Source organism: Stegodyphus dumicola, chromosome 2 (assembly GCF_044657685.1).
Source record: "Stegodyphus dumicola isolate Sdum_Otavi_A_Nest chromosome 2, ASM4465768v1".
NCBI classification, from domain to species: Eukaryota; Metazoa; Arthropoda; class Arachnida; order Araneae; family Eresidae; genus Stegodyphus; species Stegodyphus dumicola.
In genome coordinates, this window is record NC_140769.1 from 174,769,156 (window position 1) to 174,790,494 (window position 21,339).

General features: G+C 32.1%; 1 protein-coding gene across 3 annotated transcripts in view; it reads left to right on the forward strand.

The window, feature by feature from the left end:
• The first annotated feature begins 1,818 nt into the window (after positions 1 to 1,818).
• The window catches only part of LOC118181534 (pancreatic triacylglycerol lipase-like), a 41,978-nt gene continuing 22,457 nt past the window's right edge, over positions 1,819 to 21,339 (forward strand). For all 3 annotated transcript variants that reach the window (XM_035350702.2, XM_035350703.2, XM_035350701.2), the window contains exons 1-5: positions 1,819 to 1,949; positions 4,061 to 4,332; positions 6,438 to 6,602; positions 8,709 to 8,832; positions 10,331 to 10,447. In XM_035350702.2, coding sequence (XP_035206593.2) covers positions 1,868 to 1,949; positions 4,061 to 4,332; positions 6,438 to 6,602; positions 8,709 to 8,832; positions 10,331 to 10,447 — 760 coding nt within the window. In that variant the 5' untranslated portion in view covers positions 1,819 to 1,867. The remainder of the gene's footprint in view (positions 1,950 to 4,060; positions 4,333 to 6,437; positions 6,603 to 8,708; positions 8,833 to 10,330; positions 10,448 to 21,339) is intronic.

Genomic DNA, 21,339 nt, shown 5'->3' on the forward strand with positions numbered 1-21,339 from the left:
TTCAAATAAGCTAGTAGCCAAAAGTTATAGAGATCAATTAACGCGAAGTTAACTTCAAAACTTAGCCGGTGTGTATATTCAACTACCAGCAGTTGTAATTCAATTTCGAAGATTATAAATCTTATCTAAGCTAGCAAACCTAGCAACGTGGCCTCGATATGCTGAATTCACTTTGTCTTACAATCCAAATCTTTAACTTAAACACACGCGAACTAATTTGCATTCCGGCCGGAAAACGAAAGTTAGAAATGACAGAAAAGCTCCAAAACATAAAATAATTACTTAATTTACATAAAGGAATCTTATACTTTGATAAATTACTACTACGACATTGGGGCCCACCAGCGGCTGAGCGAAAGTCGCTGAACACTGGTAGTTCGGTCCGAGGTTCGAATCCCGCGAACGGGGGCGTTTTCGTGGTTTTCCCCATATGTAACGTGTATACGAGTCAGTTTCCTTTAGAAAGTCTTCCACGAAGGCATCCCTCCCCTTAGGCAGATAGCCCTAGTGTGCTTTGCCATAATTAAGTACACCTACTACGACATTTTTGTAGAATACATACACTAAAATATATACATTTAACCCAAATGTTTTCGCCTATATGAGCTAGTATCTCCCCCATCTGAGGCTTTTTCACTACTGAGCTCTAAAACATAGTATTTGTGGATTTAAATATCCAAAAATCTGAAAAATTTGGACTTAATTTCAGAAAGAAAGATTTTGAATCCAAGAAACAATAAATAAAACGAAATGTCAAAGTACACTCAACAAAATAATATAATAGAATTCCCCTTTAATTGAATAATTTGGATAAATTTATTATTACTTAATAATTAGTAATTTTGAAAAATCTGCGGTTCTGAAATCTCATCGATTTTAGACAGATGCAAGTTGTTTTCAGCACATTTTATTTGTGAAAGTTGCAATAAATAAAGCAGAATCTAAGGAATGAGGTAATCCTTTCATGATACAGGTATTTTTTGAACATATAAAACTTAAAAAAAAAAGTAAAAAACGAGCAAAATGTTTTGGCTAAGAAAATTTTCAAATATAACATTAGGGCAACTTTTACATATTCGACACATATAAAAATATTGGTACTCTTCTGTTATCAAGACAGAATAAATATATATATACATTGTAAGCATATGTATATGCCTGTATGTGCTACACACACATACATACGTAAAGAATGTACACATGCATACATGAGCACCAACATTTATAAATTCATGCATATACACATACATTTCTGAATCCGGTCCTGATAACAGAAGAGTACCAAAATATTATTAAAAATTTTTAAAAATTTAGTTTATAGGCACTTAGAGGTGAATAGTAATATTTTGTAGATATTTCTTAGAAATGAATAATAAAAAACTGTAATCTTATATTTTTAATGAACGGTAGTAAACTGATATCTTATATTTTTAATGAACGGTAGTAAACTGATATCTTATATTTTTAATGAACGGTTTCTTAGTATTTTCAATTTAATGAAAATTTGTATATATTTGCAAATCCAATACAGCAATTCAGGTGTGTTTATTAGGATAAAAGACACATTCTTTGACATAAAAATTTAAACCATGAATATATCTGATAGCGTGCTTCGATCGATATGACAAACTGAATTTGAAGTATTGAAATTTTTCAAACAAGGAAAAAATTGTGATATGTGATTTGTTGACACGGTAAAAAACTAAATAAGCAAAATGCAGGAAAACTAAAAATTCATCTGAATACATTTTAAAAAGCAGCAGGTGCACACAGTAAAAGATAGTTAAAAGCAGATGTTAAAATGAAAACCATACAGAATAACACATTTTCAATACTACTTTCACTTACAAGATTAAATCGCAGAGGGATGGCAGTGTTGTTAACGTTGGTTACTTTGGTAATAATAATCAGTATTGTAAAAGGAAGAGCTATGCTGGATGCTGTCCGAGGTATGATTTAAAATATATAGTGATCTCACATTTAAGTGCATATATTAAGTACCAATTATTATATATATTATCAATATGCATATTTACTTTTAACATTGCTTGCATTCCATTATCTAGTATTCATGTTTAATTGATTACGTAGAAATGCAATAATACAATGTGAAGTTAAATGCATAATGAATTATATAATTAATCAAAAGTAAATAATGAAAATCCATGGAATGTAGAAAATTGTGTTCGTAAATGCTCAAGATACTTGAAAGAAACCGACAAAATGTCCGACTCTATGTCTTCTAGGAGAAACATGTGGAGTCTTGTTAATAAAAATATTCGCTAGCAACCCTAGAATAATATTAAGAATAATAGCAATAATAAAAATAGAAATGAATAACTTTATCATAGATTTTATAAAAATGCGTGCAGTTAGTGCTGATGTCATCGGATATTTAACTTTAGCGCCTGCAGCAAAGCAAACTTAGCTTCTGTTATGGCGTCACATGTTTGTCTAACACCAGGTTTTTCAAAAGAACAAAGCAAGAAGTGATATCTGAATTCCGAATATTCATGTTTTCCGGCAACCAGCCACAAGACAGAGCAGATTTCACGTTTCTGATCGTTTTACTTAAAACTATCATCCATTCTTTATCAAATCCATTGGCCTAATAGTAATCTCCAATTAACCAGGATGCGAAACGTATAGCAAAAGAAATTCAAAAGCAGAGTAAACAAACTTAGTCGAGAAAAAAAATCCAAAGGGTTTCAGATTTTAAATTATGTCCAAAGCGGCGTTTTTTTTTTTTAACTTTTTGTGTGTTACCTTTATTTATTAAATATCATGTTCTTCGCACTTAAACCACAAAATTCATTTCAAGTGCAATATCTCAAAATAATTTTAAATTGAGCATATCTTTAGAACTTCCGATACACAGTCTCACGCGCTGGAGATAAAAATATTTTTCCGTGCAGTTTTGCCATTGCTCGCTTTGAAATCCTTGAGTTTGTTAATCAGAAATTCGTTAAAGTTTTACAAAATATGAAACCGGTAATAAAACAAATTCCAAATTTCAAATTTGTGCTTCCAGACGCCCATATTCGCAGTAGGATTACGTTATTCAGAATTGAATGACTCTAGGTACCGTTGTTTAATATGAATGCAAGAAAAAGATATACGTTAATGCTGATTCTTCATTATTTAATTTCTTCAAATATAATACAGGGTGGCAACAGTTTGAAAAGTGAAATAGACATTCAGATTCGAAGCAAAATCGCAATGAGGTTAAAAGCGGTGGTCATTTTATTATGGAGACACCTAATAGGTGGCCAGAGATTGTCTATGACGTCGATGACCACCTATTACTCCTTATGAAGCGACACATAGAGTTTATATCCATGCTTTTTCTGGGATTCGAATGGTCCTTTGGTACAGCAGTCACTAACTACTTTCCTATCTGGGTGGCTTAAAATTAGTTTTAAAATATAAGCTCGTGAAATTTGCGAGCAATGCAAGAAACTGCGGTAAATTTTATGCAGGAATGCAGAATTTTGCTGAAATGCTTCTAAAGCAAAAAACAGGAAAATACGTTTCCTAGATAGTCGCAGCTGCCGAGGATTGCACGAAGCTGAGTCTTCGCAATTCTCTGGTGTTTTTTCAAAGCGAAAAACAGATTGCTATGTGCTTCGAAAGAAGAACAGCGCAAAAAACTTACAAAATGATTTGAAGGAGAATGAGCTTTGTCTTCAAATGTATCATGTAATCCTTAATTAATAATTCAAATTTTTATTTTAAATTTCTAAAATAACTTTTCTTTTCATTTGTTGATAAAATTTACAGATTTCTGATAAATACTCTAAAAAACAATTGAATTGCCTTTTTTTATTTCTCTGCTTACATTTTTTTTAAAAAAAGGCATTTGAAACTTTTAAATTCTCATTGCGTATGCTTTATAATAATCCTCTGCTTCTTTAATTGAAATCTGTGTTGCAACTAGCTGAGTTACTATTTGAATATTCATGCACAAAAACGAAACTGCATAAATACAATGCATACAAAGGAAAACTGATTTCAGATAAAATCATGTACAAACTATGTTAATTTTTTTATCTGATTCCAGGATCATATAAAGCAGAAAACGGTGTCATTTGCGAAGACAATCTGGGTTGCTTCGGTAATAAACCTCCGTATAATCATATGATGTTACCAGATCCTGCAGAAGAGATTGGTACAGAATTTCGACTTTTCCGTCTGAGACAGCAAGAAATTCCACTGTATATTACGAACAGAAATTTCTCATTATGGGCTGAGAATGAAAATACCTTTGAACAAAACTTAAGGACAGTATTCATCATACACGGTTTTAGAGATGGCAATGCAAAGTGGCCGCTAGTTAGTAAATATTTGCACTTCTATTTACTGATAATTCTTATGTATTGTTATTTAGTAAAAATAGAATGAAATGAATTATAATATCTAAAATATACAACATAGATACATTTTATAAATAAGTTAAATGTACAAGGAATCTAAAATACCAGAAAAAGTAAAAATTCATTAATTTGAAAAATGTAGACGGTAGTGGCATGAATTGATTTTCACATAAATGCACAGAAAGACATGGTTGTTTTTTAAACATTGAAATACTTTATTACAAGATGAAATACATCTTTATTTAAAATTACAAGGTACTTTTCTCTCCTTAATGCATGTCTTCAAAGTGTAATTGAAAGTACTCCCGATTGACAAATGAAAGGTTCGCAGTTTGAACTCTGGAGAAGGTATAAGGTATTTCTCCCGCCTTCTTAGCGTGTCTTCGTGGTGTAGTGGTCAGCACATTCGAATCGTATTCGAGAGGTCCGTAATTCGAGTCCTGGAGAGGGCATTGCTCATTTTCCCTCTCTTCTGCTTCGAAATAACCTAATGTCTCTATAGTCGAACTAAAAAAAGGTGGTGGATGATGATTCACCACCACGGGGATTTGGCTAGTGAGTACCCTAATCCCCAGTTGTCCTTTGAAAGGGAGTACATAAGGTATTTTCCTTATTTTTAGCGTGCCTTCTTGGTGTAGTGGTCAGCACTCTCGGCGCGTATTCGAGAGGTCCGTGGTTCGAATCCCCACGAGAGTATTGCTCATTTTTCATTTCTCCTGCTTTCAAAAAATACCTAATTTCTCTATAAAGGCACTGCGGATTTCTTCGGTTTTCTACCTCAGAAAATTTCCAGATGCTCTGCAGTGGCACCAGAACTAAAAGATGGTGTACGATAATTCGTCACTGTCAGTATTGGGCGGTTTCCCAATAGTCCCACCTTCTCAGTAGCTCTTTAAATAGGGAAGAATATAAGGTATATTTTCCTTCATTACCTTAAGCTTAGATAGGATTTTGGACAAGATTTTGGCTACTCAACTTAAAAACCTACTAGACCATCCTAGAGATAGTTATTGCCTTTCGTTTGACTATTGGATACCGCTGCCTTTTGGTTAACCTCTTTCGATTTGGAATTGTCTTGATTTGGATCGTACACTTTCTGTGATGACACATTTTTGGACCCTTCTACGTTGCCTCCTATTTCGCATTCTCTAGCACTACTCTTTTCACCTAATATTGACAAAAGCAGAATTACTTGCCGATTTGACGAAATTTGGAACGTTTTTATGGAACATTCTAAATTTTAACATTTTCGTTTCTTTTTTCTTTTTTCTAATTTTAAATTTCCTTGTTTCTACTTTTGGTATATTATGTTTGTATTTTGTATTACATGACAGTTTTGCTTATATGGCATTCGCTTTATTTGTGTCTGAAATATTTTGTCCCCAGGCTTTTTCATATGAAATAAAATTTACCTACTTATCATGTAAAACTAACATATCTGATTTTAAAAGTTGTAGGAGATTTAAAAATTTGTAGGAGATGTCAAATTTCCTATGTGCTGTACTACAGATTTGCTATATAGCACATAGGAAGAGCCATCTAAGTAAATAGGCTGAATATTTTGACTGAAGTACTATGACGTGTTAATTTACTTGAATCACATTATTATATTTAACATAATGTTGTACATAAAGAGGCAAGAAAATTGTAGAGTTATAGAAACATTTTTAAATGTTTTGAAATTTTACCAGCCCATGCTTTTTAAGGACAACAAGATCATTTAATGTACATACTTCCCATAGACACTTTTTTAATACCTTTTTTCGGAAAATACGTAAACATGCCCTCTGTCAAATTTTCAGTGTTATATCATTTTTTAAATGTGCTATTTCTAAAGTCATACTAAAATTCTTAGTTAGTATTTTAATAAATGGAATAGTAATGATCATCTGACTATTTCAAGTATTTTCAAAATATTTTTAGTAGTGCATAAGTATGTACTACATTTTAAGAGGAACAAAACTAAATTCTAGTATATAGTATCTTAATTACTTTAAAATTATTATAGAGATCTGCTTAAGTATAAATGTAAGTAACTATAAAATTCATTTATTTATCTTTCAGCTAATAAAGGATGCGTTATTAGAAAAAGGAAACTTCAATGTTTTCATAGTTGACTGGTCAAAAGGAGCAGCTGCGGAAACGTACACTTTTCATGACTATGATAAAGTTGTATCTAATACAAGGATAGTCGGAGCTGAAGTTGGACTTTTCATCCATTATTTAATGGTATGAATTTACATTAGTTGAACTATACATTTATTTGAATTAGTGTGTTTTATCTAACTTCAAAATTTTAAAAGTTTTCCTTTAGCATAAATATGAAACTTCTGCTGGAAATCTAAAATATTTTATGATTTTATATCGAATACTAGTTATTATGGTCATAATTTATAATATACCTTACAATAATTAATTCCCAGTTACTAAATTAAATAGAATGAAAAGAGGTTTTATTCGGGTAATAATATTTTAAATAAAATTATTACTCTTATTTGTCAGTCTACTTAGTACCAGTAAATTTCCATCAAAGTATATCAAGTAATATTCTTACCTGAAGATTGAACACATTTGGCTTTAAATACATTTACTTATTTTAGTATTGAATATACAACCTTTATGACAAAACAAAAGTACAGTTAAATCTATATGGACCATTCTTGCTTTAACGCTTTGCTAAGTCATTCTTGCTTGATTGATAACCGAGCATCACATATGAACATCATAAGCCTTATTATATCCTCTCTCCGTAAAGCAAGTTACACTTCATTCGTCAGTGTCATTTGCTATTCGTGTGTTAAATTCGAATACACGACACATTCTTCAATGCCAAAAGCATAGCTAAGTTATAGAGTTTGACTTGCTTTCGGACCATATACTTAGAAGATTCTAGCTAATTTGGTTGTTCTTGGCAACTAGAATACTGTAGCGACTAATCGCTTACTTCTAAAGCTGCAAGAAAGAGTCCAAAGAAGAGTTAAATTTCCCTTTTATTTTACGAAGCATTTACAGTTGATCCCTTTCCGACTTACAGGAAGCCTCCACTTGGGCTTTTAACTTAGGATGGAAAGTAAGAAACTAATCTAATGCTAACTAACTAAAAACTACTCGAAGCTGCACAGAAATAACTAACAGAGTTAGCCTTTATTTAAAGCTCACCGACGAATACTAGCAGGCACGTAACAATGCAGCCGAATGTGGTAAAATTTGGTTTAAAGCAACGACATGGCCAGAAGGCAGAACACGCTTTACTAAGAGCTTATATGATCTTCTACGGAAGTGACCGAGATTTCTCCTTAAATACTGGTTCTACCTTATTTACATAAAACGCGAATCTGAAAACTCCTTCTGGCAGGTGAGAAAGAAGAAAATAAGGACATCTGTTCAAAATTAAAAATAACTGTTAGAAAATTAAAATAACCCTTACGAACTACGATATCCAAATCCTAACAAACGTTAAGCGAATTATCGTTGCGTCTGAAACAACTACAGAAACTTGAAAAGATTTAAAACAACCTTTTTATACAACAAAGCTTAGAACTTAAAGGCAGTTCTCGTGTTTACAGAAACCAATTACCACTTATGGCGGTGCAACTGAAGCGATAGTCAAATTTAAATCAAAACGTAAACTTGCAGGCAAAGACGACAAAATTAAACTTAAATTGAAGTTAAGTTGAAACTCTATCCCGTGTAACAATTTAAATGTTGACAGCAAATAAAGCAACGCCGAATAATTACAAAATTAACCGGAATGGAAAACACCTGGTCTCACAGAGGCAGAAACACGCTCTGTCTTAAGGTCCAGAAATCACAGTTTAAACACACATTAACATTTCTAGAGAGAAACGGAAACGAGAAGTTGGAGTAAAAGCTGAAATTATAAATAACTGATTAATTTAAACAATAATTCTTAGAAATTGAACAACAATAAATTATTGCATTAATTGTTCATGTTTTATCCATTTTCCTATTTTTTAGAATGATTTAGCTGTCAGGTTTTAGGTTCAGCCTACACGGACATTCTCTTTCAGAAAAAATATCAGTACGATGGAAACTTTTTGTAGCATTCTGTAATTATGTGCATAAATTAATCCACTTTACGAGAAAGTATACTGCTTTCTATCAAAAATAAAATACACTTCGCCAATATTATAAAATTATTGTTATTTATAAAATTCGAGCTGAAGTTTGGAAAAAATTATTAAATAATAACAAAGTAGTAGTTATTTTAACAAACGGCTAATTAAGCTTTTCAAATTAAACAAAACTAAACTAATTGTATTCATAAAAATTCTTAAGTTGACAATTGTTCTTACACATTTATTCATCTTTTAGGATGTGAAAAATCTCGATCCTCAAAATATCCATATTATTGGCCACAGCCTTGGTTCACATATCTCAGGATTTGCCTCTAAGTGGATTCAACAAAATGACACAAAAGTTATTGGTGGGATAACAGGTAATAATATTTTTTAATTTAGTTCTTTATTCGATATTTATTTCTATATTAAATTTTTGTACGGTCCCCAATTTTGATATCATATTTTAAAATTAAATATCCGAGTCATTTGCTTATAGGAGCAACACTTCTTGGATTTGATTTCTTTTAAATTTCCTTAATATCGGGAAGTATAAAATGTAGGATTGCAAAGTTTTTACCGTATTGAATTTTCTTAATTTAAAAATGCAAAATATGAATATTTGCGACATTTAAAACATTTATGCATTGGAAGTGTACGTCTACAATCCACGCTTACGAAATTAAAAGATGTGTAATGACTTTAGTGGAACTGATGTATTAAGATACACAGTCTAAGTCGCAAGTGCTTTACGTATTTCACATTATAAATTCATTTAACAAAAGTGTTCACTTCATGGTTCAGTCCAGGATAATCCATATTTTCTTTCCCGAGCTCTTGGTAATGTCATAAACATACAACCGGACAAAACGTATTTTCCATCGCAATGTAGCCTTATAATTTCTAAACTTAGAAAAGTGATTTTCTAGAACAATCAGAAAAGATGGTAGTTTTTTATTCGAAGTTTGAATAAAATGGAATATTTAACACGAATTATTGGATTTTTATTAAGTGGGCAATTCCAGTTTGATTTTTCAAATCCTTCTAATCAGAGATAAAGTTTTTGAAGTAAGACGATATATTAATGCATACGACATGAAAAGTTTTCATATGTAGTATTATGAACAGAATATTTTCTTTCATTTGTAAAATTTTTCCAATATGTTCTTTGAGAAGTCATTTCCTTGTTTCCTTTTTCGTTTTCTGTATAAGCTTCTAATTGTCAATATTCTATTCCTAACAGCCTAGAATCCTGAAAGCCTGCCAGCAAATGACTTACAAGATTGATAATTTGATCTGGTGAAAATCCTGATCACATTTGATCACTAAAGACTTCAGAGGCTTGATGCTTAGTAACACGCTATCTTCTCCTTTCCAAAATTTAAATAAATAATCCTCTGGGGTTTAAGAATTAATTCATCCATTTTGAATTAATTCCAGTGGGAAAAATTGTGTTGGGTAACAAATATAGAAAATCAGAAATTACAAACTTAAAATCAGAAATTACAAACATTCTTCAGAAATTACAAACATAAAATAGCCTCCTAAAAATACAGAATAATTGCAAAAAAAATATAGAATAGCCTTCAGAAATCAATTCAGTTCGTGAACCAAGGTTTCCTGTATAAAAATTTTAATGTATAAAATAATCAAAAATTTATTATTCATTTATATTAGAAAATAATTAAACATTCAAATTACTGAATTTTTCCATTTCGCTTAAGCATTGATTAGTAACTTAGATTAAAATGAGCGTATCTAGAAAGTTACTATTAATTCAAATTAAATAAGGCTTGCTTTATAATAAATGCATAACATGCTTTTGAAATTCTGTTAAATAACGTAGTGTATGATGAACAGGTTTTGTACATCTTTTAGGCCTCGATCCAGCGTGTCCGTGCTTTTATGAATCTCCTCCAACTGCCAGACTTGATAGAACAGATGCTGAATTTGTTGACATTATTCATACAATTTATGCACTGAGTCCTGAGGAAGGTAAGTATGTTTATAACTTTAAATATATCGCTTAGTATTAATACATAAGTTAAATCGAATACAAAAATTTTAAATCACTTTCACACTAAATTTTCATACAAGAAATTGCAGTATTTTATTTAATTTTTGGGTAATATATAACAGCAATCAGGCATTTTCGTAAATCTAACATGTGTGAGGTAAGCTATGCTTGCTGATATCTAAAATGATTACAAAAAAATAAGAATAATACTGGTTATATAAGCCTCAAATTAGATTTTTTTCATATATTTCATCCCTTTCCTCACAAAATTATCTTTAAACCGTAGATGTTTGTAAATTTCACAGTTTTTCCTTTTTTCTGTAATAGGTACGTCTTCATAGATTATTTTGGATTAATGTAGCTAAAACAATTCCACTTACATTTGTATATTACTCTTAGATTTCGTTTCTGAGCAAGTTTTATTTGTAATTACAGTTGTAAAACAACTAACAAAGAAGGTCTTTAAACAAGAAATATTAAATGACAAAGACAACCAAATTAAAATAAAAAAAGAAATAAGTTATATTTGTCAAAATTACCCACAAAATTTCTACAACTAATGGGAAAATATTTGAAAACACTTTTTAGCCAAAATTCATGTTTAGATTTGTGAAATCCAAACACAGTTTTTGCATTGGTTTTCTTATAATGCCTTTTAGTTTGATTTCCAATTTATAAATAAGCCAGAAACGCAATGTTATGAAATGAAAAGACTTTTTTTTTTTTTTAAATGCACCATTAAAGAAGGACTTCAGAAACTATCTAGTGCTAGCTCCTACAGCACTAGGAATTAGGACTGGTACAGCAATATGGCGCAAGCAAAGAATCCTTTATTCAGCTCGCATTTCGTTGCTGAGGTGAACGAAGTTTTAGCTCCTAGGTTACCGCACTTCGCCACGATCACACTCTTATACTCAAAAAGTGCATTCTTTAAATCTAGGCAGGAGATATTAACTTGTTGACAGAATGCTAGGACAAAGATTAAGTAGTTCGAGCCTTGACGACACGAAATGAGTCTATCTTTGTGTTGTAAAAACTTCTTCTACTCTTTCTTAATAGCTATTTCAGTATCTCCTCGTGAAAACGCGATATCGCCAATCACCAGATTTGTTGGATACTTTATTATTTTGATTGGGACTGCAATATGTGCGAGTATTCATCGTTTGCGAGTCGCATTGTTTCCAAAACACATGTTTATTTTCTGGTCCTTTGACCAGCTGGAGCGATGGTTTTCATGATTTTTATTGTACAAGAATATGAGAACAGTTTAGTATATCTAAACTCGATATACATCCGTAATGGAAGTTAAAGATCTAAAATTCAGAATTACCTCTATTTTCAAAAGTAACGTAAATATTCTTCAAATGTTGATATTCTTCAATACAGACTCTCTTATAATTCTTTTAGGTGAAACTTTAGATTTAATTCCACTTCACCATGCACCCTGAGGTGGGGAGAGCCAGGAGGAATGGTCGCCATTAAATACCAAAAAAATCCCCAAAAAAGTTACTGAATTCCTCTGTTATGTCAGTTTCTCTAAAGTCGTTTCCATTTCACGCAGTTTTCCTGTCCCTACAACAAAATTAGCCGCATTATCACTAAAAATGTGTCAGGGTGAACCTAGAGGTGCAGCAAAACTCTGCACTAAAGTAATGAAAATACACTCTTCCACAAATATATATATATATATATATGCACCTAGAAGAAATTGAGCCACAATCACGAAATTCGGCAGGAATGCAGGGGCTGGTAAGAGATATGCAAATGATTTAAATTTCAACGCCAATGAGACAAGGGTTGGTGCGTTAAGTGCATATGAGATGCGCGGCTGTGAGAGTTCAAAAGCATGATTGGTCTTGCCGTAAAGCTATTCAAACGAATCTGTCAACTTGAATGGACGGTATTGCGACTAGAGATGCCTTTGAGAGCGCGGGCAGTACGAACAGTTGTCGGAGTTTGAGAAGAGGCGTATACTAGGCCTCAGAGAAGCAAGTTGGTCGAACAGGCGTAGCGGACGCCACCTCGTTCGGAGCGATATGGTAGTTGCTCTGTGTTGGCTACAATATATGACGGAAGGGATAGTCTACGGTCGCGGAAGGTCAGAGCGTCCCAGGAACACAAATGATCGCGAGGATGGCGCAATCATAACAGCGGGCACATTCGCGCCAACACCGTGGCTAGCATCGATTTACTGTCTTCCATGTATCCAGTGATATCAAGGAAACCCCTCGAAGACAATTGGCCGACGCTGATATGTGGTGCCGACTTCCATTAAGATGCCTACAACTGACTCCACATCATAGGCAGTGTCAGCTAGGTTTTTGCGAAACTCGGGCAAGCTGGAGTGTGGCCGAGTGAAGGAGTGTGATCTTCAGCGATGAATCCTGATTCAGTCTCAGTGCTGATGATCAACGCACACGCGTGTGAAGGCGGTCAGTGGTCTGATCCGGGATTTGTTGTCCAACGACATAAGGCGATTACACGAGGTGTGACAGCGTGGGGAGCGAGTTGTTGGGACATATGATCACTTATAGTCGTCCTTCAAGGCATTATTTTAACACCGGTTGTACTGCCTATTCTGTCAAGTCCCCCAGATACTGAGCGACTGTTTCAACAATGTCTTCAAGGATGTGACGTATTCCCGTAACCTGTCAGGTCATCATTACTCTTAGCAATAGGCATGTTTGGAACATGCTTGGAAGGCAACTGCAGCCGTCCCGGAATATTGGTGATTTGGTTGCCCAGCTGCAAACATGATGGTGTGATCTTTCGAAACTTAATTCGATGCTATGCTGAGATTCGGCTTGTATGGCTCCTAGAGGCGGCTATAGTACTTACTGATTTGTAATCTTTTTCATGCCATAACTTCTTAACAAAACGATCTTTTGTTCTGAATTTGTAATCATTAATTTGTCTCATACACTACATACAGGTTAAGTTTCGTGATAATAGTTCGTTTCTTTCTGGGTGCATATATTTTTGTGACACAGTGTATCTGCTGTATAGTTTGAGACTTTTCTGCACTGTTTTAGGCAGTCGTTATATCATTTTCATTTTATAAACACTTCGGTGAAGCAATGGTCTATCGACAAGCGATACGTAACTTGCATTTCGAATCCTGTCGACTCACTGTAGTAGGATAATTGGATATGTCACTATTAAAGACGAAATGTTTATCTGCATCATAATTATCTGGAGATGCTTTAATACGAAGATAGAAGGATGATATTCACAGCAGTTTTATCCAGGAAACGTTTAAATATCTTAACATTTTTTTAAAATTTTCTAAACTATAGAGGTTAATCCTTGGTAAGTTAATATTTCCTTCTCGTTACTATTATGTTTTTTATACCCAAATAAGGTGCTTTCAACAATTGTGTTATTATTTTCTTCATTGTCCCTTTCTTCGAAATCAGAATCAGAAGTTTTTAAATCCAGAGTAGTTTGCTGCTTATTCATTCGATTTCATTAATTTTGATCTTTTTTAAAGAAGATTCCCAGACTATCGATATTTATCTTAAATCGGGAAACATTATCAACAAATGAAAAGAACACACATTTAGTGATTATAATGAATATTTTAATTATTATATAAGGTTTACGTGATATACACACAAAAAACAACAAAACAAAAACACTTATATTTTTCAAATCTTTCTGTATTTTGTCATGCTAATCTACTCCCAAGTACACAGCAATATATTTTCTCTTAAAAAAATCAGACAGTCGCCAAGATTCGGCATCGCGCAAACCTCGGCAACAGCGGTTATCTACGAAACGCACTCCTCGTTGTTCCTTTTAAAAGTTTTTGGGCCAACTTCTGTATTTCTGCACAAACTTTACTGCACTTTCTTCCATCGCTGACAAACTTCACAATACCACACTTTAAAAATAATTTTAAGGCAAAAAAGGTTTCACGATTTTTTTTTTTTATAAAAACCGTTGAAACTTTCCATATACCAAATGAACACGTACAAAAATGGTAACGTTACTTCACTGAATAACTGTTATGCATGTAATTGCCTGAAGAAATGACATGGTGGTCAGAGTTTGGAAAGTTTTGAAAATTTGGCAGACGTCTACTAAATTGATTGCGATAACACATACGAACACCATTTACTACAGTTACAAACTGTATTTCAGAGGAACAAAATTAAGTCTTTTAAAAGAATGCGAACTAATCAATCTTCTAATTTGTGAATAAACTTGAAAACTTGTTCAAATGCTCATAGCTATCACTTTGTTTTCACTGAGTTTCTTCAGTTATTTTCCAGAGATTTTCCTCTATTTACCATTTAGGATAATTTGCTGCTTTTTTTATTTCCCAAGTATTAAAATTAAATGCCTAAAACAATGATAAGGACATTCAGATCATAATATCTCAATGTTATGATCTTGAAGGAGATATTGTCACCACTTGTCACCCGGGACCCTAATTGGGGCAAATCTCGATGTTCTGGCTAGTACCTGTACCTAGACAGACTCGACTGCTGAAATCAGACTTCACAGTGGCTAGAACCATCGTTTATACGGTGGTAGGTTCAGGCTCGGCAGGGCATATGATACTGTCTTGTCTGACTCTTAGTTATAGGAACGCTACATTGTCTAAATCAGCGGTTCTCAGCCGATGCTCTGCATACCAATGGTGGTACGCAAGAGAAAAATTGGTGGTTCGCAAAGAAACAAAGTATGTTTAACTGTTAAATTAAAAAATCTTGTGAAGAAAAATAACAATTGATAGAAAATTCCTGTGATTTAACTCTAACTCAAGATTTAAAAAATAACACACTTGTTAACTTTTGTCTGAACAAAAAAAAAAAAAAAAAAAATTAAAAGCATTTCAAATAAAGCTATTACATTTTTATCACCTTTTTGCACAACCTGTTTGTGTGAACAAGGATTTTCTTCCATGTTTCATTCGAAAAATAAATACAGAAGAAAAAGTGGATCTTAATTTACGGTTAAAACTAAGTGAAATAAGACCAAACATAACGAAATTGATCTGTCTTAAACAGGCCCAAATTTTACTCTAAATTTTAGAATTAAAGTACTGTAACTTGAATTTTGATAATTAAAATGGTAGCCAATTTTCAGTCTAATATTTTTATGTGTGTACATTTAATACAAATAGCCAATAAGTTGTGCAAATGACAAAATATTTTTTAAAATATTTTTATTGAGAAATTGAAAGATTATCATTGTAAAATGTAATGTTGCTACTTAAAGTTTTTCAGTTTTCGTTTAGGTGGTACTCGTTAGTCAAAAGGTAAGCGTTAATTTTACTCAGACCATGAGCATTTCTGTCTCCTAGGTTGATCGGGGTGTTATGCCTCCTTGCATCGTCTCTAGGGGTTCAGGCATTTTAACCAAGTAAGTCAACTTAAATGTTAGCCAAGTCTGGGAGCCTCTTCTCCCTAGTATACTGTCACCACTTGTGATGACTTAAAGGAATTTCCTCCAAATATCAGGGGAAATGTATAACATATTTCATCGACAAGTCATCCATTGATTTTTTTATATAATTTTATTTAAATGGAGTATTTTTTCATATACTAATAATAAAATGGTTACATTATGTAAAAGGGAAACTGGAATTAGAAGCAAAAATAAAGAATTGTTACTGAATCTGAAGTAGTAATATTGCTACTATTAATATTGTTGTTAATAATGTGAAATTTATGTTCATTTTTGCATTTCAAAACATCGCTATATTCAAGAGAAACTTTGAGTAGTTAAATATGAATACGAAATATACAATATAAAGTTTAGTAAGGTGTTAAAAATATAGTATAAAATTTAGAATTATATTACAAATAAATATAATACAAAATCTTATAAATATAATGTAAATTTTATTATAGTACAAAATCTTAGTTATAATACAAAAATAAAAAAAAATATTCAGAATACTGGAAATTATACAGAAAACATTTTACAGTGAGGATTATAATAGAAAATCTTAATTTATGGTTAGGTCATTAACGCAGTGTCTTAATGAGATTTCCATACAATCGAGAGATCAAGTTGTAAATCCGCTAAACGCTGAGATGAACTCCAAAGCTCAGAACTTGGGAACTTGGACTGACTGCTTTAGACTTTTTGTGGTTTTCCCCATATACAATGTGAAAACGAACTAGGTTTCTTGAAAATTAATTTGCAAAAAATGCCTCTCTTTAGGCATATAAATCTTTTGTACTTTGCTGTGATCCAAAATACTTAATCTTCTATTAATGAATGATGAAGATCCAGTACTTATTAATAGACACTTATATTAATATTTATAAGAATATGCGAATTTTGACATTATTTCCCATACCGTTATATTGCGATCACAGTATCCTTTGTAAAATCGGAGATTTTTAAAATCATCCGTTAACTTATTTGATTTCTCTGAATTTAATTTTCTCTAGTATTAACTTCTAGATAAAGCATATGTCTTGGAGCTAGAAATTGGCATAGTTGAAAATAGAGCTACTGTTAAGTTATATTATAATAATAGTACTGACACTGATAAAATAATTAAAATTTTATATGCCTAAAGTAAAATTATACGTATCTCAATGTTTAAAAGTATTCCGTTTAATTTTCTCTACAAAATTTTATCAACGAAAATGATTGTCACAGAAATTTTAATGAAATATTATTTTGTGTTAATCCTGTTAAAAGGTGGTTTTACATCGGCTTCTATGTAGCCATTAATTCAATTAATTTTTTAGCAAAAATTCTGCGAAATATTGTAGTAAAATGAACATCGTTAGAAATATTTTAATAATATGAACATCATTAGAAATATTTTAGTAAATCGTGTTACATTTTTTATTTGTAACTATCTCCTTCCCAGACTGTTGTTGTTATTACGCATAGATCTACCCGTTAGAATTTTGCAATTTAACAAACGTTTAATTTTTGTTGCTACCGACAGATGGCAGCATATCATTTTCTGTTATTAAAACGAGAAATTTAATTCGACTAAAATTTATTTTCCGCAACAAATTTTTCCGCAATTATCTAAATAAATACACAAATTTCAGATTTTCTTCCAATTATTACGAATTTGCATTATAATTATTGGAACATTTTTCATATAAAAATTATTTTAGCATTTATTTTCATTAAAACAAGAATAATATAATATTTTTTCATTGAAATTTACTCGAAAAATATTTTACAAAAAATTCCTTGTCCAAAACTACAAACTAGCAAAATAAAGCCTTAAATTGTAGATGTTTGAATTGGTAAATGAACTTTAACATACCGAAAAATTAATTTTTTTTTTTTTTTTTTTTTTTTTTTTGAAAATTTAAAGCGTAGCTTTTCACAGCTAGCCACAGATAACTTCTGAGTAAGTAATACGTTTGATACTGATAATTTATGTTCTTGGATCTCTTAGACGATGATGGAGATTTATTTTGATAAAAATAGACTACCTAATTTTATTCTCTAAAACGAGTGTAGAGTAATTTCACATAGAGGAAAGCTGACAAGATTTCTGGAATACGGAAGGTGGTAGTTTTTGAAAACTGTGCAAAATCGTCTGTTAATAAATTACAGTATTGATAATGAACGAATCTTTTTTCCAAATTAAAAAACTTCTTACAAGTACATTATATTAAACTTATTAGCTGAAATGCAGAAAAACTGTCATTTAAAAGTTTAATTTCGAATAATGACTTGAATAACGGTGCTGGAGTTTCTATACGACATCTTCTTTAAGACAAGATATTTTATACGCGATGTTTCTTTGCATTTCTTACTGGATATTATATTACTAGTAACGTAGCGGCGCAAAGACATTGCAGCCTTTAAACCCTTCCTTCTTCTTTTCGAAGGAAAGTTTTATTTTGAGTTCTGTGGAACTTCGAAGACAATATTTTCATTTCAAATACACTAAAATTGTTTACAAGACAAAAGTGTCCAAGAATACTTGTAACAAATACAATTAGATACCAGACCAAATAATTGCAAATGCCTTTCATGAAAGCATTTTAAATAAACATGCAAAATTTAATATTCTTATATTAGAAAATTTTAAACAATGAAGCTTTAAACTTCCTAGTACATACATGCTTTTAGTTGTGAGATGTCTTTATACAACGACTGGAACAGTCACCATATTGATGGTGCTTCCTATTTATATGCACAACTTCATGGTTTCGAAGTTGTAATATTAAAGCCCAACATAACCCCAACATAGTCCCAGTATTTTTATCCGACCACACTAAAGGATTGTGATCAGTTTGAATGATGAACGTATGGGGTCCGTCTAGGAAGAATTTTAACATTTGTACTGCAAAGACAATGGAAGCACACTCCCTTTCGATTATAATGCACTTCTGTTATGTAGGTGAAAACGTTTTGCTAAGAAACATTATTAGATGTTCTTTGCCCTTAGCATTTACCTGTAATAATATAGAGCACCAATACCAATATTTGAAGCATCGTACTGAATGATAAATAGCTAAGAAAAGTTCCGATTGTATGAAACTGGTTTTTCTGTTAACAGTCTTGAGTTCATCAAAAGCTTCTTAGCAAGCATTAGTCCAGTTTATAGTTCATTAGCAACATTTCCTTTTGAAAAACTTGTCCATGCTGCAGAAATCGTAGAACATTTAGAAATATACATTTGATATTATCCCGCAAGTCCGAAAAATGACTGGACCTGTATTTTCGTGATAGTTATAGTCCGTTATGGATATATTTTTACCTCTGGTCTTCTTTGACCTTGTCCTACTACATTACCTAGATATTTCACGGTCGTATGATCAAACTGACATTTCGAAAGCTTTGGTACACAGTTTAGAAACTTTTATCTTCTCCAAAATATCTTCGAGATGAAAAAATGTTCTTCCCAGTTTTGCATGAATACTGCGACATCGTCAATATAGCGTACAGCAAATTCTTCACAGCTTCTGAATAATCCTGCCATCAATTTCTTAAATCATATGGCGCGTTTTTTAGCCCTAATGGTAAACGTTAAGGGTTTAACCCTTTGAAGGTGCATGATGATGTTTTTTGAAAAAATAACTTTATACATAGATAATTAGCCCCTAACACACCGTTATTTCATGAAAAAAAAAAAAAAAAAAAAAAAAAAAAAAAAAAAAAAACGTAAACCTTTAAGGTAATTCATGGACGTGGTGGGGATACACCGCTTGTCCCAACGCGCATCTGGAGCAGTAAAATGGCATCTTTGCCTGAGCGTAAATTCTCCTAATCTTATCTAAAGTGCTAGTTTTAGCAACAAAATGAAAATGCAAGATATAACAAACGTTTTTGATTAATTATGTAGAATATATTGATCATATTCGTAAAATAAAAAATCTGTTCCCAAAAAAATACATAATTTAAAAAAATCTCTCTCTGTACGACTTTTTAGCTATTTTTTAATGATTTCATAATAGATTTGAAACAGAGATTTTCGCGCCAGTACTTTATTTAGTACAGGTTTGAGAAGGAAGATATTTAGAAAGATGTCATATGTTTATTTACATTTCATCTCTCTTTCCTCTTCTTAGGATACTTTTCTATTGTGGCCCACCAGCGGCCGAGCGATAAAGACGCTGAACACTGGTAGTTCGGTCCGAGGTTCGAATCGCGCGAACGGGCTGGCTGCATGGGTCTTTGCGTGGTTTTCCCCATGTGTAACGTGTGTACGAGCCAGTTTCCTTTAGAAATTCCTCCACGAAGGCATCTCTCCCTTTAGGCAGATAGCCCTCGTGTGCTTTGCCATGATTGAATAATCCTAATCCTATCCTTTTTCTATTGTGAACCAACCACACTCACATATCGATTCAGTATTCAATGACATTTCATGTTATACAGAGTTATATTTTCGTTTCTTTCGGAAATATACTAAATATTTTTCAAGTTTTAACATGATTTCAATTTATTAAAAAATTTTTAATTTCAATTTATTAAAAAATTTTTAATTTGCATTATCAACGTATAAAATGAGCATGATACTTGAACTTAAAAATATTTGAACGGTGCTGCCATCTTGTAGCAGCAATTCCTACATGCGCGGTTGGACGTATCTGTCCCACCTTTTAATTTCACCCATTCTTAATTTATATATATGAATTCAAATAATATTTTTTATTAGAAAAGGGAAACTTTCACATAAAAATATTCATTCTAACACCAAAAGTTCTTGTTTGGACGATTTAGATTGCATTAGAAATTAAGAAAAAAAAAAGCTGCTTCAAAATTAGACTAAAGAAATTTTTACATATTTCCATGAATGAATACTTGTGCTGACATCTGTTATACATTTAGAGAACTAAAAGGTGCATTTGTATGTATTTTAAATGGAATTTTGCAGCTTTCATCTGGGAGATAAAAACTGATAAAAAAGGTGGGACGCCTGGGGTCCCACGACTCGTAAAAGCGTTAAAATTTGTCCCAAAAGCAGAGATAATATTGCAAATTAATACATTATAGTATATAATTATATTTCCTGGACGCTGCACAACTGTTTAGAAATCTCTTTACTTGACATTTCTTTACTATCTATATCTTTTTCCTAGCCATGTAGTACTAGTCTTTAATATATTGACTTCTAAGACATATAATAGGTCTATGGGGCCCCACTGGAGGAGCTGATTCTAAGAAGGGCTCTGCGAAAGAAAAAGGCCTCTGGAAGCAGCTGCTCTAAAATATTACTTATGTCGTCTGAGAGCTAACATATTGCCTGTATCCATAAAACATAAGATGTTATCATCACTAGCCCTGCTTCGGACAGAAATTCTAAAACATTAAGAATTTTATCGAAGCTATTCAAAGTCTAATCTGGAATAAAATGAAAACTTATTACATCTGTATTCTTGTTATCATATCTTGAGCCAGTAAAGAATTCAAAGGCGTTATCTTT